Source organism: Hyperolius riggenbachi, chromosome 10, assembly GCF_040937935.1.
Source record: "Hyperolius riggenbachi isolate aHypRig1 chromosome 10, aHypRig1.pri, whole genome shotgun sequence".
In the NCBI taxonomy this organism is placed as follows: Eukaryota; Metazoa; Chordata; class Amphibia; order Anura; family Hyperoliidae; genus Hyperolius; species Hyperolius riggenbachi.
This window is the reverse complement of record NC_090655.1, coordinates 1,155,395-1,179,927: the sequence shown is the minus strand read 5'-3', so window position 1 is coordinate 1,179,927 and position 24,533 is coordinate 1,155,395. Positions and strand designations below refer to the sequence as shown.

At 50.7% G+C, this 24,533-nt stretch overlaps 1 protein-coding gene across 11 annotated transcripts in view; it reads left to right on the top strand.

Annotated features, from left to right (window-relative positions):
• The window catches only part of LOC137534070 (prominin-1-A-like), a 196,150-nt gene that overhangs the window by 158,645 nt on the left and 12,972 nt on the right, over window positions 1-24,533 (top strand). For all 11 annotated transcript variants that reach the window (XM_068255397.1, XM_068255400.1, XM_068255402.1 and 8 more), the window contains 7 exons: window positions 9,434-9,518; window positions 14,184-14,330; window positions 16,675-16,740; window positions 17,591-17,689; window positions 21,040-21,093; window positions 23,126-23,206; window positions 23,653-23,721. In XM_068255397.1, the coding sequence (XP_068111498.1) occupies window positions 9,434-9,518; window positions 14,184-14,330; window positions 16,675-16,740; window positions 17,591-17,689; window positions 21,040-21,093; window positions 23,126-23,206; window positions 23,653-23,721 (601 nt within the window). The remainder of the gene's footprint in view (window positions 1-9,433; window positions 9,519-14,183; window positions 14,331-16,674; window positions 16,741-17,590; window positions 17,690-21,039; window positions 21,094-23,125; window positions 23,207-23,652; window positions 23,722-24,533) is intronic.

The following is a 24,533-nucleotide window of genomic DNA, read 5'->3' as shown; positions in this document are numbered from 1 at the left end:
TCTTCTATATCGTCTTCTTCTTCACTTATTTCTCTTTTCAATTTTTTTTTAAAGAAATGCAGCTATTTTTGAGCGTAACAAATAGCTGGTGGCGCACGCATGTCGGAAGCGCCATTGTATGTGCTCCCTGGCAGTGGAAACACACAGACAGCAGGAGGTAAATTCAGCAGCAGAAGGAGGAGGATGAGTGTGTGGCAGCAGGCAGTCAATGAGGCAGGCAGCATGACATAATAGCCCTGGTACCTAGCTGTGATACCAGGGCTGTAAATATACACAGCAGGCAGGAGGTCCCAGACAGCGGTCGTGCAGCCCACATCGTGTCCAATACACAACTGGGACAACACAGTTTTTAACCCGGGCACCTCAGAAAAATTAAACCTTTTTTTTTTTAATGGTTTTTTGGTTTTGTTTGTACAACCAATTACACAGATATATAGCTATTGTTTGACGTAATAGCTGGTGGCAGAGTGGCAGCAGAATGTAATTCTGTGTACCCTGGCAGTGGGAAACACAGACCGACAGCAGCAGTAGCAGGAGGAATGGAGGAGTAATGTGAGCAGCTATTGTTTGACGTAATAGCTGGTGGCAGTGTGGCAGCAGAAGGTAATTCTGTGTACCCTGGCAGTGGGAAACACAGACAGACAGCAGCAGCAGGAGGAATGGAGGAGTAGTGTGAGTGTGGCAGCAGGCAGGCAGCGTGACATAATAGCCCTGGTACCTAGCGGTGATACCAGGGCTGTAAATAAACACAACAGGAGGTCCCAGACAGCGGTCGTGCAGCCCACATCGTGTCCAATACACAACTGGGACAACACAGTTTTCAACCCGGGCACCTCAGAAACATTAAACCTTTTTTTTTTTTTAATGTTTTTTTGGTTTTGTTTGTACAACCAATTACACAGATATATAGCTATTGTTTGATGTAATAGCTGGTGGCAGAGTGGCAGCAGAATGTAATTCTGTGTACCCTGGCAGTGGGAAACACAGACCGACAGCAGCAGCAGCAGGAGGAATGGAGGAGTAATGTGAGCAGCTATTGTTTGACGTAATAGCTGGTGGCAGAGTGGCAGCAGAAGGTAATTCTGTGTACCCTGGCAGTGGGAAACACAGACAGACAGCAGCAGCAGGAGGAATGGAGGAGTAGTGTGAGTGTGGCAGCAGGCAGGCAGCGTGACATAATAGCCCTGGTACCTAGCGGTGATAACAGGGCTGTAAATAAACACAACAGGAGGTCCCAGACAGCGGTCGTGCAGCCCACATCGTGTCCAATACACAACTGGGACAACACAGTTTTCAACCCGGGCACCTCAGAAAAATTAAACCTTTTTTTTTTTTTTTTAATGGTTTTTTGGTTTTGTTTGTACAACCAATTACACAGATATATAGCTATTGTTTGACGTAATAGCTGGTGGCAGTGTGGCAGCAGAAGGTAATTCTGTGTACCCTGGCAGTGGGAAACACAGACAGACAGCAGCAGCAGGAGGAATGGAGGAGTAGTGTGAGTGTGGCAGCAGGCAGGCAGCGTGACATAATAGCCCTGGTACCTAGCGGTGATACCAGGGCTGTAAATAAACACAACAGGAGGTCCCAGACAGCGGTCGTGCAGCCCACATCGTGTCCAATACACAACTGGGACAACACAGTTTTCAACCCGGGCACCTCAGAAAAATTAAACCTTTTTTTTTTTTTTTAATGGTTTTTTGGTTTTGTTTGTACAACCAATTACACAGATATATAGCTATTGTTTGACGTAATAGCTGGTGGCAGAGTGGCAGCAGAATGTAATTCTGTGTACCCTGGCAGTGGGAAACACAGACAGACAGCAGAAGGGCAGTACACAGCAGCCCACTGTAGGTGTAAAATGTGTGGCTGCAGGCGACGTAATAGTCAAACTGAACCAGGCTGGCTTAGTGAGCAGGAGCCAGGAGGTGGTAAAGGGTGGTAAGGCACATTAACGATGGTTCTTAGCCAGTTCATGTCTCCCTCTCGCCGACAACAGGGGCCAGGAACTCGCCTTCCACCCACGCCTGGTTCATCTTGAGAAACGTCAGTCTGTCCACAGACTTGTGAGACAGACGTGAGCGTTTCTCGGTGACCACGCCACCAGCTGCACTGAAGCAGCGCTCGGACAGCACGCTGGAAGGGGGGCAGGACAGCACTTCCAGGGCGTACTGCGCCAGCTCGCTCCAGATCTCCAGGCGCTTGACCCAATACTCCATGGGATCAACAGGGGCATCGCTGTCAAGCCCGCTGTAGGACCCCATGTAGTCAGCCACCATGCGGGTCAGGAGCTGGCTGTGACCGGAGGAGGATGCTGCTGCATCATGCACCTCCTCTCTAGTCACTGCTGCCGGAGCCTCTACAGTCTTGTAGAGCTTGTGGCTGAGAGACAGCAGGTCTGTGGGGCGCTTGCTGCTGGATGCAGGCACTTGCTGCTGCCTCTGTGCTGGCTGCTGGACAGTGGGGGTGGAAGGCTGGGGGAAGGCTTCCTCCAAGCGCTCAACAAGGGCCTGCTGCAAGCTCCTTATTTGTTGCGCTGGGTCTCCTCCTGCAGGCGGCAGGAACTGGCTCAACTTCCCCTTGAGGCGTGGGTCCAACATCATGCTGATCCAGATGTCCTCCCTCTGCTTCATCTGGATCACCCTGGGGTCCTTGCGCAGGCACACCAGCATGTGCGCTGCCATTGGGAAGAGGCGGGCCACGTGTGCTGGCACATCGACGGCAGTGCTGTCCTCCTCATCCTCCTCCTCCTCATCCTCTCTCCACCCCCGCACCAACTCAGCTGCGCTGTGCTGATCCCCCTCATCAGCAGCAAGGTCAGGGACCTCCACCAAGTCCTCCTCCTCCTCCCCCTCAGAGGTGGACTGTGCAGCTGCTTGCCGCTCCTGCTGGTCCAAGGCTGCCGCTCCCTGTTCCAGCAAAGCATCGAGGGCCCTGTTCAGCAGACAAACCAGGGGCACCCACTCGCAGACCATAGCATGGTCCCTGCTCACCATGTTAGTGGCCTGCAGAAAGAGAGCCAGCACTAAGCACACCTGCTGCATGTGCCTCCAGTCATCATCGGGGACGATGGACGGGATGTTGCTGGTCTTGTCCCTTCTCTGAGCGGCGGAAACAGTGGCCAGGGCAAGGTACTGGTTGACAGCGTGCTTCTGTTCAACCAGACGCTCCAACATCGCCAGGGTGGAGTTCCAGCGAGTCGGAACGTCAAGGATCAGCCGATGGCGTGGCAGCTCCAGCTCCTTTTGCACGTCTTCCAGGCTCGCACAGGCTGCAGCCGAGCGCCGGAAGTGACGCACAACGTTCCTTGCCGTTTCCAGCAGTTCGCCCATCCCCTGGTAGGTGCGCAAGAACTTTTGCACCACCAGGTTCAGCACGTGGGCAAGACAGAGGATGTGGGTCAGGTTTCCCCTGTCTATTGCGGCAACCAGATTGGCCCCATTGTCGGCCACCACCTCTCCGACTCTGAGGCCTCTGGGGGTCAGCCAAATCCTCTCCTGCTCCTGGAGTTTGGCCAACACATGGGTTGCCGTCAGCTTGGTCTTCCCAAGGCTGAGCAAGTGCAGCAGCGCTTGGCAGTGGCGGGCCTTCACGCTGCTGCTGAGGCGGGGGGTTTGGCCAGGTGTGCCGGAGGATGGCAGAGGATCGGAGGAACCTGCTGCAGTTCCCCTGACCCTGCGGGGGGGCACCACCCACTGTGTTGCTGCTGCTGTGCCCGCTGCTGCTCTCCCATCCTCACCCCCTTCCACCAAGCTGACCCAGTGGACAGTGAAAGACAGGTAGCAGCCTGTCCCGAAGCGGCTGCTCCAGGAGTCCATGGTGACGTGGACCCTTTCACCAACCGCGTGCTCCAGCCCTCGCTCCACATTGGCCATCACAAAGCGGTGCAGTGCAGGAATGGCCTTGCGGGCGAAGAAGTGTCTGCTGGGGAGCTGCCAGTCTGGGGCTGCACAAGCAAGCAGCGCACGCATGTCGCTCCCCTCCTGCACAAGCGTGTACGGCAGGAGTTGGGAGCACATGGCCCGTGCCAGCAAGCCGTTCAGCTGCCGCACGCGACGGCTGCTGGGAGGCAGAGCCCTAACCACCCCCTGGAAGGACTCGCTCAAAAGGCTCTGGCGTGGCCTTTTGCTGGCACGGGAATCAGCAGACACAGCAGAGGAAGCCACTGAGGACTGGCTGCCAGAACAGGCCTCAGTGTCGGCGGCAGGAGTTGCAGAGGGGGGAGGAGCAGTGCGTTTCCGCACTCCTGCTGGTGCTGCTGGAGGAGCAGGAGGGCGGGTGGCTGCTGTTGCTGCTGCTGCTGAAGGCTGTGCAGTGATGGGTGTGGTGCCACTGCCAGCACCAGATGCCTTCAACCTCTGGAACTCCTCATGCTGGTGGAAATGTTTCGCAGCAAGGTGGTTGATGAGCGAGCTGGTGCTGAACTTTAAGGGGTCTGCACCTCTGCTCAACTTCCGCTGACAGTGGTTGCAAGTGGCGTACTTGCTGTACACTGTGGGCATGGTGAAAAAACGCCAGATTGGTGACAAAAACGACCCCCTACGGCATGGAACCGCTGCTGCCTGTCTCCCTGTGGTGGTTGGGGGGGGGGCTTGGGTGCGGCTGGTGGTGGTACTGGCAGATGCTGCTGCTGCTGCTGCTGAGCCTGAGACACCAGCAGGCTGTGGGACCTGCCTACTGCTGCCAATGCTTGCAATGATGCGCCTCCTTGCAAGGCCCACAAGCGCATCCTCCTCCTCCTCCTCAGAGCTGCTGAGGACGACATCCCCTGGAGGTGGTGGCACCCAGTCTCTGTCTGTCACCGTGTCATCATCAGCCTCCCCCTCCTGAAACATGTCCTGCTGGGATGATGACCCCCCAAACTCCTCTCCTGATGCATGGATGGGCTGCTTGACTGTCGCCACAGTCTTGCTGTCCAATCCCTCATCCCCCAAAGTGCCCATCAGCATCTCCTCCTCCAAATCGCCAACAACAGCAGACAATTGACGCATCATGCCTGGGGTCAAAAGAGTGCTGAGTGACAGGTCGGCGACTGACGGTGAACTGGCCTCCTCCCCAGGCCCTGCTGGGCGGCTGCTGCGAACAGGGGTGGTGGTGGTGGTGGTGAGGGTGGAGGCCTCGGATGCAGAGCTGATGGCGGGCTGCTTATCCTCCGTCATCAGTTGCACCACAGTGTCTGCATCCTTTTCCTCAATGGGACGTTTCCGACCCGGCTGGAGGAAAATCGGAGCAGGTGCTACACGCTGCTGCTGCTGCTGTGTCTCTGCAGCGTGAGTTGCAGATGCTCCTGCTGGGCGGCGCCCAAGGCGTCCACGGCCAGTGGCTATGGGAGGAATGTTAGCCACTGACGCTGCTGCTGCGGAACTGTGCATGGTGGCGCGGCCGCGCCCGCGGCTTGCCACAATGCTGCTCCCTCTCCTCCTGATTCCCTTGCTGCCCTTCCCCTTGCCCAAACCGCGCTGGCTGCCACTTCCAGACATCTTCGATGTTTTGGGCGTAAACACAAAAGTTTTTAAAAAAAGGGCGGGTGAAAAGTGGGGTACTTTAATGGAGTGGGTTGGTGGGTGAGGTGACTGAGTGAGTGTCCCGACTCCCTAGTACAGTAAGTAAGTAGTAACAGTCAGGAAGTACAACTAGCAGTTACAATAATCAGTAGTAATCACAAGGAAATAGAGTGTGTGTACACTACAGACAGTGAGTGCACGCACGCGCAAACACGCGCAGGAGCTGGCCTATGAACAGAGAGTGAGTGAGTGTCCCTAGTACAGTAAGTAAGTAGTAACAGTCAGGAAGTACAACTAGAAGTTACAATAATCAGTAGTAATCACAAGGAAATAGAGTGTGTGTACACTACAGACAGTGAGTGCACGCACGCGCACACACGTGCAGGAGCTAGCCTATGAACAGTGACTGAGTGAGTGTCCCTACTACAGTAAGTAAGTAGTAACTGTCAGGAAGTAGAATTTACAATAATCAATCAGTAATCAGAAGGAAATAGAGTGTGTGTACAGTACACAGACAGTGAGTGCACGCACACGCAGGAGCTAGCCTATGAACAGTGACAGTCAGTGAGTGTCCTAGTACAGTTACAGTATATAACTATTCAGAAGGAAATAGAGTGTGTGTACAGTACACAGACAGTGAGTGAGTGAGTGCACGCACACGCAGGAGCTAGCCTATGAACAGTGACAGTCAGTGAATGTCCTAGTACAGTTACAGTATATAACTATTCAGAAGGAAATAGAGTGTGTGTACTACACAGACAGTGAGTGCACGCACACGCAGGAGCTAGTAGCCTATGAACAGTGACAGTCAGTGAGTGTCCTAGTACAGTTACAGTATATAACTATTCAGAAGGAAATAGAGTGTGTGTACACAGACAGTGAGTGCAAGCACACGCAGGAGATAGTAGCCTATGAACAGTGACAGTGAGTGTCCTAGTACAGTTACAGTATATAACTATTCAGAAGGAAATAGAGTGTGTGTACACAGACAGTGAGTGCAAGCACACGCAGGAGCTAGTAGCCTATGAACAGTGACAGTGAGTGTCCTAGTACAGTTACAGTATATAACTACAATACAAAATACAATCACTAAGTAGTAAAGGACAGCAGAAATACTGTCTAATACTATCTAATACTGTCTAATACTGTCTAATACTAATGAGAAATAAACTAACAGAGGGCAGGAGGACAGCTGCCCACACAGGCAAGGCCCTGAGGCCTAAAGCTGTAAGCCTGCAGCAGCTGTCTGAGTCTCTCTCTATGTAACACAAAAGCTACTAACTAAAATACAATGTCTATCTAACTAACAACAATATAGGTGTGTATAGGAGGTGTATGTGAGCAAAAACGCTAGGTAAATGACCACAATAGAACTCTTGCTAAGCCAAAGCACAAAGGAGCAACTCTCTCTCTATGCAAGTCTCAGGCAAGGACGGAGAAACGGAACATGGCGGCCGCTATTTATAGGGTAGGGGCTGGCCAGGGTCCCCCTCTGTGATTGGCTGCCGTCAGAGGGCCTGGGAGCCCTCTGATTGGCTCTAAGGACATCAATCTGGGCTATGACGCTATTCGAGCTCGGTATTCGAGCTCGAATAGCGCCGTTTGCTCGAATAGCTCGAATAGTGAATGGGCTATTCGCGTTTACTCGAATAGCCCATTCGAATAGCTGCAGCTATTCGGAGCTCGAATACTGAGCTCGAATAGCTGAAAAAGAGCTCGAATATTCGAGCTACTCGAATATTCGAGCTCTGCTGAGCACCACTGCCCTGTACAGGGCTGTGATCTACAGCAGAGCTGTACTGGGGACAGCCGTGTGACAGAGCTGTCCCCTGGGAGGCTCAGCAGCGATTGGCTCTCATATGACCGCTGATCTTGGTGATTGGCTGGAGGGGGGACAGAGGGCAGGCTGGGAAATTCAATATAAAAAAAAAATGTAAAATGTATTTAAAAAATAATGATAAATAAAAAAATAAAAATAAACATGCCACCGGGGATCAGACCCCCCAACAGAAAGCTGTGTTGGTGGGCAGAAAAGGGGGGGGGGGGGGAATCACTTGTGTGCTGAGCGGCCCTGCAGCGGCCGAATTAGTGAAAAATAGCCTGGTAAAGCCTGTGGTCCTTAAAGCGGACCCAAACCAAACCATTTTTTTAATTCAGAATATTTAGTTGCACCACTCTGTCATACAAAGATAAATGAACACTCCTTCAGGCCTATGAGCATTTCAGTGCATGCTTTTCACCCTTCTCTTTGCATAACTAGGGTTATACAGGTGGCAGCCAGGGGCGTAGCAATAGGGGGTGCAGAGGTAGCGACCGCATCGGGGCCCTTGGGCCAGAGGGGCCCCGAAGGGCCCTCCCTTAACTACAGAATTAGCTCTCTTTTGGTCCTATGCTCATAATAATGACTTCTGTAGATACTTTGAATAGTGGTAATCATTAACAAACTGTTCCCCATCCCCTTCTTGCACCTCTGACACTGTAGTTGCCAATGGCAGATTTTGGTGCGCCGTATAAATTGTTATGTATAGAGTGCTTGGGGGGCCCCATTGTAAAACTTGCATCGGGGCCCACAGCTCCTTAGCTACGCCACTGGTGGCAGCCATTACTTCTGAGCTTAGTAGGAGGTTTTAGATCATGGGTGTGTTTGTCATCAGCTCCCCTCCCTCACAGGGGCGTGGTCTATGTGAAATCTCACACAAGCTGAGATCACCTCCCCTGTGACATCATCAGTAGCAGACTGTGTTTTGTTTATCTCCTCCACCAGTCTTCCAGATTCTGTCCCGGCAATATGAAAGGAAGGGAGGGGTTCCTCCAATAAATGTAAAATATTTAGTTGCAGCACTCTGACACATGCAAAGATAAATAAACACTCCTTCAAGCCTATGAGCATTTCAGAGCATGCTTTTCACCCTTCTCTTTCCATAACTAGGGTTATACAGGTGGCAGCCATTAGCAATTCCTCCATTGCCGGACACCACCTACTCCACCAGTTTGCCGGGTTCTGTCCCGGCAATATGAAAGGAACGGGGGGGGGGGGGGGGGGGGTTCCTCCAATAAATGTAAAATATTTTATATTTGTCACCATGCAGCTGAAAAAAGGCTGCTATTGATTATTATAATTTAGAAAATAAATGTTATTCCTGAAACCTTGTATTTTTAATTTGGGTCCACTTTAAGTGGTTAATGTCTGTGGTCGCTAGTAACTACCCCAGGTGCTCCCCCCCCCCCCCCCTGCACACACAACTATTAACGTCTAAGCGGCTGGCAACAAAAGTGAGTACATCTCTGAGTGAGGAATGCCACAATCTGCCCACAGTGTGTCTATTCTGTGTGCCCCCATTATTCCCCAGCACTGCTGTATCTCTCTGGCATGGAGGTCACTAGAGCGTCACAGATCACCACTGGAATCCTCCTCCCGTCCTCCATGATGAAGCTGGCGGATAATAGAGACCTTGTGCTTCTCCCCCTTCCATATGAGGACCCCCCACAGATACTGATAGGGGTTCAGGTCTGGAGACATGCTTGGCCAGTCCGGTCGGTACCTTTACCCTCAGTGTCTCTAGCAAGGCTGTGGTTGTCTCTGGAGGTGGGTTTGGGGTTATCATGTTGGAATACTGCCCGGGGCACAGTTACTGAACGGAGGAGATCATGCTCTGCTGCAGTAGGTCACAGTACATGTCAGCATTCATGGTTCCCTCAATGACTTTCAGCCCCCCCCCCCCCCCCCCCCCCCCAGTGCCGGCAGCACGCATGCATGGTGTCACATGCTGATCTTCTCATGCAGGTGACACCAGTCTAGTCTGGAGGCCTTACTGGTGTCACTTTCTGCCCTTGGTCGCTGAGAAGATCCTCAATGAATTCCTGAAACCCCAAATGCAGAGCAAATCCATAATCACGTTTTAACGCTGCCTCTCGTGTCTCTTCTGCAGTGACTGCAAGCAGGACCAAGCCTTGTGGACCACGCTGAACCTCGGCAAGCTCTACAACCTGGACGAGATCCTCAACATCAGCCAGGTCTGTGCGAGAACCCCGGTGCCCAACCGTTCCTTACTATAGGGAGTCACTGAGATCTGTGCGAGAACCCCGTTGCCCAACCATTCCTTACTATAGGGAGTCACTGAGACACAAATAGTGGCGGCTTACATGAAAATTTAATGCAGATTGCATGCAGCTTGGGATTGGCTGAAAGTCTGTAGGCCCCAATCCAAACGTGGTCAATTCTCATGTAAACCAGAACTGTTTGCATCTTAAAGTGGAGCTGAACTCTCGCACAGGACAGAAGGAAAACATATATAAATGCACCCTCTATGTATATAGAGAGTTTAGCCTGTCTAATTCCCCCATCTGTGACTAATCCATATTGTAATCTGATCTCTCAGCTGTGTCAGCTGACTGCCTCGGCAGAGCAGCTAATTTGTAAACACGGGATGTTATCCCTATGCCTGCTTCCATAAAAGCAGGAAATAGACACACTGCAGATTTATTGGAGGATTTGTATCATCTGTAACAAACAAATGTTTTTCTTTAAGGGTAATTATGCTGTTGCTTATCTTTAATAGCAGAGAGGAAGTTCTGAGGTCAGGTCCTCTTTATTGGCTATAGTTGTTCATTACTTCTGTGAGGTCACACATTGTGTACCTTGTAGAAAAACATAGAGTGTATCTCAGGCAGCAATGGAAATCTGTCTGGACAGTGGTCCCCAAACGTATACCACAGACCGCTGGCCCGATTAACTGACGGCGGGGTTATTTCTGACCTTTGTGACCTTTTTTTTTTGAAAGTATAATTTTTATTCATATTTTGCATATAAACAAGAAGACAGTTGTGCCTGCCAACCGTGGCGGCACTTAACAAAACAATAACATCAACATGACCATTTTCCATTTTATAGCAGATACATAGAATACATTATCACTCCATCCGACAGCTGAAGAATAAAAGAGGATATCTGTTTTATAAAATTAAGGGTGGCGCGGCTTGAGTGCATCTCCCCGCAACCTTCCAGGGGTTTCCCGCTGTGCATCAGTGTTTAATCCTCGAATTTTAACTGGTGGTATGATGTCCAACAAGACCACATTTTCTTGAACTTTTTAGGGCACTTTCTCTTGAGGTATACGGGTTTGATAATAGCTAGCTCTTTATGTACATATGAGGACCAGTCCTTTTTGCTAGGTGCAAGAGTTTGTTTCCAGCGAAGAATGATCATTTTCCTAGCGTATGCAACAAGGGACCTATATGCCTGCATTTTATGAGTAGAGAGCATACTTTCAGCTAGATATCCCAGCAATAACTGCTCGGGTTTTGGGTCAAAGGCAATTCCAAACACTTTTTGTAGCTCTGCGTGTATCTGTGACCAGTAGGAACAGATTCGTGGGCAAAGCCATACTATGTGAAAAAAGTCTGCAGCTGGTTGCTGGCATCTACCACATCTGCCCGAGGCAGCGGGATCTATTTTGCATAATTTGGCTGGTGAAATGTAGCTCCTATGCAAAAATTTAAGGGCGATAAGGCGGTCCCTTGCTGCTACGCCTGTTGTGACAAAATATCCTAGAATATTATTCCACGTTTCCAATGTCAGGTCAGGAACATCAGATTGCCATGCTAAGAACAGTTTGTCTATTTTAGCCTGTCCCTTAGGAGGAAACGTTTTGTATATAACAGAGATAACATGCTCTAGGTCCTTTTTTATGATTTCCCCCTCAGTGGCATGGGCCTGCACTAGTAGCTTTCTGTTTCCCTTGAGGAATTGTGCTTTAAAGGCATGTTGCAGTTGTAAGTACCTGAAGTACATAACATGAGGGATACCATTATCCTGTCTGAGGGAGGTGAAGCATTTAATCTGATGGCCATCTGCTATGTCCCCCAGCTTATAAATCCCGTGGTCTGCCCAGGCTTTTGGATCTGGTATCGTTAGAAATTCACGCAATGATGGGTTCATCCACAGCGGGGTATGAGGGGAGATCTGTCCAGGCTGCTGGGAGATTTTATTTATTTTTTCCCATATTCTAACCGTTACCAGCATGTTTGGAGTGGCTTTAGGAATTTGCCTACTTCCTATAAAATGCAAGCTGGAGAGGGCTAAGAAAGATCCCACTATCTCTGCTTCCAGGGCAGTCGCTGGGTTAATTGGGGACTGCTCAAACCACCACCGGATGGTGACTGCGGCTGACGCCCAATAATATTGCTCAAAATCTGGTAGCCCAATACCTCCACTATTCTGATCTCGCTGCAAAGTGGACAGCGCTATACGTGGGTTCTTGGGGTACCACAACAAGGATGTGATTGCTTTGTTAATATTGTGGAAGTATTTGGCTGGAATAAATACAGGGCTATTCCTGAAATAGTACAAAAATTTGGGGAGCATATTCATTTTGATAGCATTTGTGCGACCAAGCAGAGATAATGGGAGTGTCCGCCATGCTTTGCATTTTTGCTTAAGCTTAGACAGGATCGGGTCTAGATTAAAGTTATAATAATCATTAATATTTCTGGTGACCTTGATACCTAAGTATGTAAATTCTGTGACCCACTGGAGCGGGGTGGGGGCTGGGTGTACTGGTATTTGCCCATCTAACGGCAGGATAGTGGATTTATCCCAGTTTACCTTGAATCCTGAAAATGTTCCATATTCTTTGATAATCCCTAGGGCATTGACCAGTGAGGGGCCGGAATCTGAGAGATACAACAGGTCATCAGCATATAATGATAGTTTTTCCACCCTAGTCCCATATGCGAGGCCCCCAACCAATGCACTAGCTCGTAAAAGTATGGCAAGTGGTTCCACGACCATAGCGAATAGGGTAGGCGAAAGTGGGCATCCCTGCCGTGTGCCCCTAGAGAGGAGAAAAGGATCCGATACGGAGTGACCTGTGCGTACTCTGGCCCTCGGCGTGGTGTAGAGGGTCCTGAGCCAGCCGACAAATTTGTCACCCAGCCCAAAATGACGAAGTGTCTCCCAAAGGAAATTCCAATCCACCACGTCGAAGGCCTTTTCGGCATCAAGCGACACTATAATGCGATCACCCGACCGGTCATGAGTTATAGCCAGATTAGTCATAAGCCTTCTCAGATTAATATCTGTCCCCTTCCCAGGAATAAATCCTGATTGGTCAGGGTGTATGAGTTTTGTAATTAGCATATTCAACCGAACAGATAATATTTTTGCCAGTATTTTATAATCTTGGTTTAGCAATGAGATAGGCCTGTAAGACTTGCATAAGGTAGGGTCCCTTCCCTTTTTGGGGAGAACAGTGATTAGAGCCTCACACATGGAACCAGGGAGATCACCGTCCTCCAGGATATGCTTAAATGTTTTCTGCAGGTATGGGACTATGTCTTTGCTGTATTTTTTGTAGAATTCTGCTGGTAGCCCGTCGGCCCCTGGTGCTTTAGAATTAGGCAAACCTTTGATAACATCGCGTATCTCCTCTCCAGTGATGTCCGCCTCCAGGAAAACTCTGTCATCGGCAGACAGCACCGGAAAGGAAATCTTCCCCAAGAACTCCTCCAGCTGGGTCGCTGTGTAATCTGTGTCTGATGTATATAAAGTTTTATAATAGCGCAAAAATTCCTCATTGATGTCCCCAGGTAGGGTCAATATATCACCAGTGGGTGCTTTGATGGCCCCAATGTGATATATTTGCCTTTCTTCCCCTATTAAATAAGCCAAGACTTTCCCTGTCCTATCTCCCTGCTCATATATTCTAAGACGGCGTGCTGACTCGGCCCTTGAAGAAGGTATTAATTGTCTGTTTGATAAGTGGGCCAGCGTCACGACCTTTGTGACCTTAGTGGCCTTAGTGGCTGGAAGACACAGACATAATAATAATACATGAAATAGGCATCACTGAATGCAGCTTTCCCTGCCACCGCTCTGCAAGACAGGTCCTCCCTGTCACACGCCCCCTACTGGCCAGCCCACGTCTCTCCTCCCAATCTGCACACAGACAATCCAATCGCATGGATACAATCGATGTGCCGGAATAGCTCGGATTGGGCATACATACAGACAGGCCAGGACGGACAGAGTGAACACACAATACAAACTGTATGCACAAGTTTAACTGTAAAGCAGCCCATACATGGTACAATAAAAAATTCAATTTTCCCATTTATTCGATCAAACCGATTGAATCGCATGAAAGTTTAAAAGAATTTTATTTTCGATCAAGAAAAGAGAATCGATTATCCTGTTTTTTTATTTAAAATCTACTCGGACATGTTGGACGAATCTTTATATTTGATCTAACAGAATAATCGATCAAAATTATCTAATCGAAAAAAAAATAAAAAAAAAATCGTACCATGTTTGGGCAGCATAATCACGGCTACCACTTATCTGAGGGATTAAGTTCCGCTATCTAGTCTGGGCAAGGAAAGAAAAAGTTAACACAACCTCATCTTCCTAAAAGAATCGTTTTCTCTGGGTAACGGTCTCTTCAGAAGGCACATTTGTTCTGCGGTACTTAATACAGGTAAATAGTTTCATAAATGACTTTTTATTGTTTATTAAAAAACTGCAATTTGGGACATTTTCACTATACAGGTTTACAATTTAAATTCCCAATCAGGCACAAGAAGAATTATATAAAAAAACTTCTCATCTAGTGCGGTTGGGTATATGAAGTAAATAGACCCTAGTCTGATGTGTAGTAAATTGTGTACAATTTCCTTCCCCAGTACACCAGTAGTGTCAACCAAACCCTGGAGAGCACCAATATCAATCTGAACAACATCACCTTCCTCAACGCCGACCAGAGAAACAAAGTGACCAACGTATCAAACTCTGGGATAGACACCCTGGACTTCTCCAACATCACTGCCCAGGTACAGGGGTAATGAGGGGAGACCTGTCCACCCAGCAGGAGGCCACCCTGGGGGTCAGGGATGTACATGCTAAGCTGAGGGACTTCTCCAACATCACATCTCAGGGACGGGGCTAATGAGGGGAGATCTGTCCACCCAACAGGAGGCCACCCTGGGGGGTCAGGGATGTACATGCTAAGCTGAGGGACTTCTCCAGCATCACATCTCAGGAACGGGGCTAATGAGGGAAGACCTGTCCACCCAGCAGGAGGCCACCCTGGGGGTCAGGGATGTACATGCTAAGCTGAGGGACTTCTCCAACATCACATCTCAGGAACGGGGCTAATGAGGGGAGATCTGGCCACCCAACAGGAGAGACACCCTGGGGGTCAGGGATGTACATGCTAAGCTGAGGGACTTCTCCAGCATCACATCTCAGGAACGGGGCTAATGAGGGGAGATCTGGCCACCCAGCAGGAGGCCACCCTGGGGGTCAGGGATGTACATGCTAAGCTGAGGGACCTCTCCAACATCACATCTCAGGTACAGGGGTAATGAGGGGAGACCTGTCCACCCAGCAGGAGGCCACCCTGGGGGTCAGGGATGTACATGCTAAGCTGAGGGACCTCTCCAACATCACATCTCAGGAACAGGGCTAATGAGGGGAGATCTGTCCACCCAACAGGAGGCCACCCTGGGGGTCAGGGATGTACAAGCTAAGCTGAGTGACAGAGGTGCAACTAATGGAAGAGAAGCTCCATCAGCCACAGTAGGGCCCCCAGAGTTGATGTAGTAGCCACATTTATTATGGGTGGAGGGAGACATGGTGGTCTTGTTGTTATAGGTGGAGGGAGACATGGTGATCTTGTTGTTATGGGTGGAGGGAGACATGGTGGTCTTGTTGTTATGTGTGGAGGGGCACATGGTGGTCTTGTTGTTATGGGTGGAGGGAGACATGGTGGTCTTGTTGTTATAGGTGGAGGGAGACATGGTGGTCTTATTGTTATGGGTGGAGGGAGACATGGTGGTCTTGTTGTTATGGGTGGAGGGAGACATGGTGGTCTTGTTGTTATAGGTGGAGGGAGACATGGTGGTCTTGTTGTTATGGGTGGAGGGACACATGGTGGTCTTGTTGTTATGGGTGGAGGGAGACATGGTGGTCTTGTTGTTATAGGTGGAGGGAGACATGGTGGTCTTATTGTTATGGGTGGAGGGAGACATGGTGGTCTTGTTGTTATGGGTGGAGGGAGACATGGTGGTCTTGTTGTTATAGGTGGAGGGAGACATGGTGGTCTTATTGTTATGGGTGGAGGGAGACATGGTGGTCTTGTTGTTATAGGTGGAGGGAGACATGGTGGTCTTGTTGTTATGGGTGGAGGGACACATGGTGGTCTTGTTGTTATGGGTGTAGGGAGACATGGTGGTCTTGTTGTTATGGGTGGAGGGACACATGGTGGTCTTATTGTTATGGGTGTAGGGAGACATGGTGGTCTTGTTGTTATGGGTGGAGGGAGACATGGTGGTCTTGTTGTTATGGGTAGAGGGAGACACTGTGGTCTTGTTGTTATGGGTGGAGGGAGACATGGTGGTCTTGTTGTTATGGGTGGAGGGACACATGGTGGTCTTGTTGTTATGGGTGGAGGGACACATGGTGGTCTTGTTGTTATGGGTGTAGGGAGACATGGTGGTCTTGTTGTTATGGGTGGAGGGAGACATGGTGGTCTTGTTGTTATGGGTAGAGGGAGACACTGTGGTCTTGTTGTTATGGGTGGAGGGAGACATGGTGGTCTTGTTGTTATGGGTGGAGGGACACATGGTGGTCTTGTTGTTATGGGTGGAGGGAGACATGGTGGTCTTGTTGTTATGGGTGGAGGGACACATGGTGGTCTTGTTGTTATGGGTGTAGGGACACATGGTGGTCTTGTTGTTATGGGTGTAGGGAGACATGGTGGTCTTGTTGTTATGGGTGGAGGGAGACATGGTGGTCTTGTTGTTATGGGTGGAGGGAGACACGGTGGTCTTGTTGTTATGGGTGGAGGGAGACACGGTGGTCTTGTTGTTATGGGTGGAGGGACACATGGTGGTCTTGTTGTTATGGGTGGAGGGAGACATGGTGGTCTTGTTGTTATGGGTGGAGGGAGACATGGTGGTCTTGTTGCTATGGGTGGGGGGATTCATGGTGAACTTGTTGTTATGGGTGGAGGGAGACATGGTGGTCTTGTTGTTATGGGTGGAGTTATTTTGAGGCCAGAAGCTCATAGAGGGCTTAATATTGCCAATCCATAGATGGATGTGCTGTCTTAGATGCTGTTTAATAAGATTGTCTTAAAAAATATAAACCTGATTTTATATTTATTTTTTTCAGATGACCAAAAATATCACCAAGGTGAATCTCACGCTGTTTGCTGATCAGCTGGATGCCCTGGCGAGTGTAAGTATAACGCAATCTATATCTATGTATATAATAGGCTAAGTGCCTCAACCTTCAAGCAAGAAGAAGAAGTAGCGCCCTGCCCCCAGGGCCGGTCCTGCACTTGTCGGCGAGCTGGAGAGGGTAGCGGGCAGGAAGGGGGTATTGGGCACAGCGGCGGGAGGGGAGTCGGACCTCCCCTCCCTCACCTGGGTCCCCCGTCTGCGCTCCCCCTCTAGCTTAAGTTGAGCAGCAGCCACCGCTATTAGTAAGAGGCAGTGGGCAGGGATGACTCACCTCTTCTGCGTTCCAGCGTGCGTTCCACTGTCGTCACTTCCTGCAATGCTGTCTACTTACAATACAGTGGGCGGCATTGCAGGAAGGAAGTGACTACAGTGGAACGCACGATGGAACACCGAAGAGGTGAGTCATCCCCGCCCGCTGCCTCTTACTAATAGCGGCTGCTGCTGCTCAACTTAAGCTAGAGGGGGAGCGCAGATGGGGGACCCAGGTGAGGGAGGGGGGGGGGTCCTGCTGAGCTTATGCTACAGGGGGAGCGCAGATGGGGGACCCAGGTGAGGGAGGGGGGTCCGACCCCCCCTTCACCGCCGCTGTGCCCAATACCCCCTTCTTGCCCGCTACTCCCTTATGTGGCATATGTTACGCTGCAGGTCCGCTAGTATGAGATATTTTTATAGCAGCTGTACACTTATTACATAATGGATGGATCCAGCCAATCGTATTTCACCAGGAAACATTTCATAAAACGTTCAACAAAGCAGATTGAGAATTGTGGATAGAAAATTTTGATTGTTGTGAGTTTGCGCCCTTAAATCTGTGAAATGAGAATTCCCTGTCTTGTTTGGATCAGAGCGGAGTTCCTTCTACCACTGCGACGGAGCTGAGGGCTGAAGCGACATCTCTGAGGAATATCCAGGCCTCCATCAATGCCAATCTCCTCCCGCAAATCGTAAGTATACGTTTATATATTTTATAGAAATTAAATATTTCCTTCCACCTGTTTTAAGGTCAAGAAACTGATGATTTGGTGCAGGAGGAGGGCATGCAGAAGGCGCAGGGCTTGCAGGAGGTGCAAGGCATGTAGGAGGAGGAAGTGCAGCACATGTAGGGGGTACAGGAGGTGCAGGGTGTGCAGCAGGAGGAGCTGCAGGAGGCACAGGGCTTGCAGGAAGTGGAGGGGGTGCAGGACACGCAAGGGGTACAGGAGGTGCAGGGTGTGCAGGAGGAGGATCTGCAGGATGCACGGGGTGTGCAGGAGGCACAGGGCTTGCAGGAAGAGCAGGGGTGCAGGAGGTACAGGGCTTGCAGGACATGCAGGAAGTGGAGGGGGTGCAGGAGGCACAGGGCTTGCAGGACATGCAGGAAGTGGAGGGGGTGCAGGAGGCACAGGGCTTGCAGGACATGCAGGAAGTGGAGGGGGTGCAGGAGGCACAGGGCTTGCAGGAAGAGCAGGGGTGCAGGAGGTACAGGGCATGCAGGACATGCAGGAAGTGGAGGGGGTGCAGGAGGCACAGGGCTTGCAGGACATACAGGAAGTGGAGGGGGTGCAGGAGGCACAGGGCTTGCAGGACATGCAGGAAGTGGAGGGGGTGCAGGAGGCACAGGCTTGCAGGAAGTGGAGGGGGTGCAGGAGGCACATGGCTTGCAGGACATGCAGGAAGTGGAGGGGGTGCAGGAGGCACAGGGCTTGCAGGACATGCAGGAAGTGGAGGGGGTGCAGGAGGCACAGGGCTTGCAGGACATGCAGGAAGTAGAGGGGGTGCAGGAGGCACAGGGCTTGCAGGGCATGCAGGAAGTGGAGGGGGTGCAGGACATGCAGGAAGTGGAGGGGGTGCAGGAGGCACAGGGCTTGCAGGACATGCAGGAACAGCAGGGGATGCAGGAGACAAAGGGTGTGTAGGAAGAGCAGGGGTGCAGGATGCACAGGGTGTGCAGGAGGAGGATCTGCAGGAGGCATGGGGTGTGCAGGAAGTGGAGGGGGTGCAAGACACGCAAGGGGTACAGGAGGCGCAGGGTGTGCAGGAGGCGGATCTGCAGGAGGCATGGGGTGTGCAGGAGGCACAGGGCATGCAGGAAGTGGAGGGGGTGCAGGATGCACAGGGCTTGCAGGACATGCAGGAAGTGGAGGGGGTGCAGGAGGCACAGGGCTTGCAGGACATGCAGGAACAGCAGGGGGTGCAGGAGACAAAGGGTGTGCAGGAAGAGCAGGGGTGCAGGATGCACAGGGTGTGCAGGAGGAGGATCTGCAGGAGGCATGGGGTGTGCAGGAAGTGGAGGGGGTGCAGGACACGCAAGGGGTACAGGAGGCGCAGGGTGTGCAGGAGGAGGATCTGCAGGATGCACGGGGTGTGCAGGAGGCACAGGGCTTGCAGGAAGAGCAGGGGTTCAGGAGGCACAGGGCTTGCAGGACATGCAGGAAGTGGAGGGGGTGCAGGATGCACAGGGCTTGCAGGACATGCAGGAAGTGGAGGGGGTGCAGGAGGCACAGGGCTTGCAGGGCATGCAGGAAGTGGAGGGGGTGCAGGAGGCACAGGGCTTGCAGGACATGCAGGAACAGCAGGGGGTGCAGGAGACAAAGGGTGTTCAGGAAGAGCAGGGGTGCAGGAGGAGGATCTGCAGGAGGCATGGGGTGTGCAGGAGGCACAGGGCATGCAGGAAGTGGAGGGGGTGCAGGAGGCACAGGGCTTGCAGGGCATGCAGGAAGTGGAGGGGGTGCAGGAGGCAAAGGGCGTGCAGGGCATGCAGGAAGTGGAGGGGGTGCAGGAGGCACAGGGCTTGCAGGACATGCAGGAACAGCAGGGGATGCAGGAGACAAAGGGTGTGTAGGAAGAGCAGGGGTGCAGGATGCACAGGGTGTGCAGGAGGAGGATCTGCAGGAGGCATGGGGTGTGCAGGAAGTGGAGGGGGTGCAAGACACGCAAGGGGTACAGGAGGCGCAGGGTGTGCAGGAGGCGGATCTGCAGGAGGCATGGGGTGTGCAGGAGGCACAGGGCATGCAGGAAGTGGAGGGGGTGCAGGATGCACAGGGCTTGCAGGACATGCAGGAAGTGGAGGGGGTGCAGAAGGCACAGGGCTTGCAGGACATGCAGGAACAGCAGGGGGTGCAGGAGACAAAGGGTGTGCAGGAAGAGCAAGGGTGCAGGATGCACAGGGTGTGCAGGAGGAGGATCTGCAGGAGGCATGGGGTGTGCAGGAAGTGGAGGGGGTGCAGGACACGCAAGGGGTACAGGAGGCGCAGGGTGTGCAGGAGGAGGATCTGCAGGATGCACGGGGTGTGCAGGAGGCACAGGGCTTGCAGGAAGAGCAGGGGTTCAGGAGGCACAGGGCTTGCAGGACATGCAGGAAGTGGAGGGGGTGCAGGATGCACAGGGCTTGCAGGACATGCAGGAAGTGGAGGGGGTGCAGGAGGCACAGGGCTTGCAGGGCATGCAGGAAGTGGAGGGGGTGCAGGAGGCACAGGGCTTGCAGGACATGCAGGAACAGCAGGGGGTGCAGGAGACAAAGGGTGTGCAGGAAGAGCAGGGGTGCAGGAGGAGGATCTGCAGGAGGCATGGGGTGTGCAGGAGGCACAGGGCATGCAGGAAGTGGAGGGGGTGCAGGAGGCACAGGGCTTGCAGGGCATGCAGGAAGTGGAGGGGGTGCAGGAGACACAGGGTTGCAGGGCATGCAGGAAGTGGAGGGGGTGCAGGAGGCACAGGGCTTGCAGGGCATGCAGGAAGTGGAGGGGGTGCAGGAGGCACAGGGCTTGCAGGACATGCAGGAAGTGGAGGGGGTGCAGGAGGCACAGGGCTTGCAGGACATGCAGGAAGTGGAGGGGGTGCAGGAGGCACAGGGCTTGCAGGACATGCAGGAACAGCAGGGGGTGCAGGAGACAAAGGGTGTGCAGGAAGAGCAGGGGTGCAGGAGGCACAGGGCTTGCAGGGCATGCAGGAAGTGGAGGGGGTGCAGGATGCACAGGGCTTGCAGGGCATGCAGGAAGTGGAGGGGGTGCAGGAGGCACAGGGCTTGCAGGAGGAGGATCTGCAGGAGGCACAGGGTGTGCAGGAGGCACAGGACATGCAGGAAGAGCAGGGGTGCAGGAGGCACAGGGCTTGCAGGACATGCAGGAAGTGGAGGGGGTGCAGGAGGCACAGGGCTTGCAGGAACAGCAGGGGGTGCAGGAGACAAAGGGTGTGCAGGAAGAGCAGGGCATGCAGGAGGCTGGGGTTTCCTAGCTGAATAGTATTTATCATATATTTTTCTTGCAATGAAGAACGCTGCAGATAACTGACTGAAGAAACTTTCTTTTCTGATTTGCAGAAAAATATGAACAGCAGCATCACCAATCTCCAGGCGATCTCTAAACCCCTGCCGGTATGTATGAGACATGGATCATACATGTACAGTATTATACACTCCCATACACGGATCATACATGGACAGTATCATACACTCCTGTACACGGATCATACATGGACAGTATCATACACACCTGTATACGGATCATATATGTACAATATCATACATGCCTGTACATGGATCATACATGGACAGCATCATACACTCCTGTACACGGATCATACTTGTACAGTATTGTACACTCCTGTACACGGATCATACATGAACAGTACCGTACACTCCTGTACATGGATCATACATGAACAGTACCGTACACTCCTGTACACAAATCATACATGAACAGTACCGTACACTCCTGTACACGGATCATACATGTAAGGAATCCTACATTCCTGTACATGAATCACACATGTACAATATCATACACTCCTGTACACAGATCATACATGTACAGTATCATACATTCCTGTACACGGATCATACATGTACAGTATCATACACTCCTGTACATGGACCATACATGGACAGTATGATACACCCCTGTTCATTTATCATACATGTACAGTATCATACACTCCTGTACACGGATCATACATGGACAGTATCATACACTCCTGTACACGGATCATACTTGTACAGTATCATACACTCCTGTACACGGATCATACTTGTACAGTATTGTACACTCCTGTACACGGATCATACATGAACAGTACCGTACACTCCTGTACACGGATCATACATTTACAGTATCATACATGCCTGTACAGGGATCATACATGTACAGTATCATACACTCCTGTACACAGATCATACATGTACAGTATCTTTATTCTTGTACAGGGATCATACATGTACAGTATCTATATTCTTGTACAGGGATCATACATGTACAGTATCATACACTCCTGTACACAGATCATACATGTACAGTATCATACACTCCTGTACATGGATCATACATGTACAGTATCATACACTTCTGTACATGGATCATACATGTACAGTATCATACACTCCTGTACACGGATCATACATGTACAGTACCATACATGTACAGCATCATACACTTCTGTACATGGATCATATATGTACAGCATCATACACTCCTGTACATGGACCATACATGTACAGCATCATACACTCCTGTACATGGATCATACATGTACAGCATCATACGGATTACGCACGTCTGTACAGGGATCACATGTTTCTGTATACAGAACACAAACCTCTTTACGCGAATCACGGATGTCTGTACACGGATCGCACATGTCTGTAGACGGATTGCACATGTCTGTGCACGGATCACACACGCCTGTATATGGATCACTCATTTCTGTACACGTAGCACGCACGTCTATACGGATCACACACACGTCTGTACATGGATCACACATTTCTGTACACGGAGAACGCACGTCTGTACAAGGATCACGCACTTCTGTACACGGATCACTCACATCTGTACACGGATCACTCACATCTGTACACGGATCACTCACATCTGTACACGGATCACTCACATCTGTACACGGATCACTCACATCTGTACACAGAGCACGCACATCTGTACGAGAAGCACACACGTCTGTACACGGATCACTCACACCTGTACACGGATCACACACGCCTGTACACGGATCACACACGCCTGTACACGGATCACACACGCGTCTGTACACGGATCACACACGTCTGTACACGAAGCACACACTTCTGTACATGGATCACACACGCGTCTGTACACGGAGCACGCACGTCTGTACACGGAGCACTCACGTCTGTACACGGAGAACTCACGTCTGTACACGGAGCACACACACACGTCTGTACACGGAGCACACACACACGTCTGTACACGGATCATACACGTCTGTACGCGGATCACACACACGTACACAGGTCATATGCACCGGTTGCAGTAAGAGGTTAGCCAAGTTCCGTGTAACAATCTCAGGTATATTTCTGTCGCCTGCATTGCGTGTCGGACACACATTCACTTCCTCTGTTATTATCACATTTTGTTGTGTTTTCTTTCATACAGGGGAGTTTGAATGCGACTCTCAATAATATTACCGCGACACAGACCTTCGTGGACACGAAAGTGGTCGGAATAATAAAGGCTGTAAGTGTTTGTAGCGGGGTGAAAAGCTTGCCAAAGCTTCAGCTTGGGGTCATTTCTGTCATTAGCCGGCAGAGCAGGGGGGTGTGTCAGTGGGGCGGGTCAATGAGATGCAAATTCTTCCGAGTGCATACAAGGTTATGCAAATCTTCAATGCAAATAGGTGCAGCCTGAAAATGGACCAATTGGATTGTTTCATTTTCAAGCTACATAAATGTGCACTGAAAATATGCATAACCTTGTATGCGCTCGGAATGGGCTGACCATACACTATGCAATCTATCTGTACAATCTTGGTACAATCTTGCCTACATGTAATGGGCTTATTCAGTATAAATCTACAGTGTGATACGCACCAGCGCTAATATTACTCCACCAGAAATCGTGCACAGTGCGCGCGCTGCGCACAGACGCATCTACTCACTGCATTCTAATCTTTCCTGTCACAGCAAATTCTGGCGTACCTGAACACCATCCTGGGCTTCTTCCAGGCCTACATCAGCTGGACAAAGACCATGGTAACTATCATTTATTTATATATACTGTAAGTATGGGGCTGATTTACATACACAGAGGCGGAGCTAATCAGACTCCTCCTATCCTTCAGCAGCTGAAGCCTGATTGGCTGCAGTTTTCTGTGCATAAACATCATCAGAGAGATAAATGTGAGTTCAGCTTCTGCTTTTATCAGTTTATAGAAATACAATTGTAAAAAAAAATCAAAAAAAATCATGCATTTAGAATTTAATTGTAAAATGAGTTTTTTTTTTTAAATAATAAAGATTAAAACTTTTGCAGTGATGTACAGATCCTCTCCACCAATCACAGGCCACTTCCTGTCGCTCCTTCCTCCTTCAAAGAGCAACAGTGGTGGGGGCGGGGCTGATTTAAAGTTTTGTGAAAGCCACGCCTCTCTTTTGTCTGACCCCATTCTTTCTCCTACAATAATGTGTACCAAGTGCCTGGCTGCTTGCTTGAGGAATTGGGGGGGGGGGGGGAGTATGTTGGGGAGGGGGAACTGGGGAGTATATAAGGGCACCAGTGATCTGCTGCACTTATATACAGGGAGCTGCATAAATATCTGGACAAAGACAACTTTTTTTCTCATTTTGGTTCTGTACATCTGCAGTTGAAGTGCTGACTTTCAGCCTTAAAGGGGACCTGAACTCAGAACTTCCTCTCTGCTCTAAAAGTTACAGAACTGCATAACAACCTTTACAGAAAAACCTGTCTTTGTTACAGCTGATACGAATCCTGCAATACATCTGCAGTGTCTACTTCCTGCTTTCATGGAAGCAGACATAGGGTTAACATCCTGTGCTTTCAAATT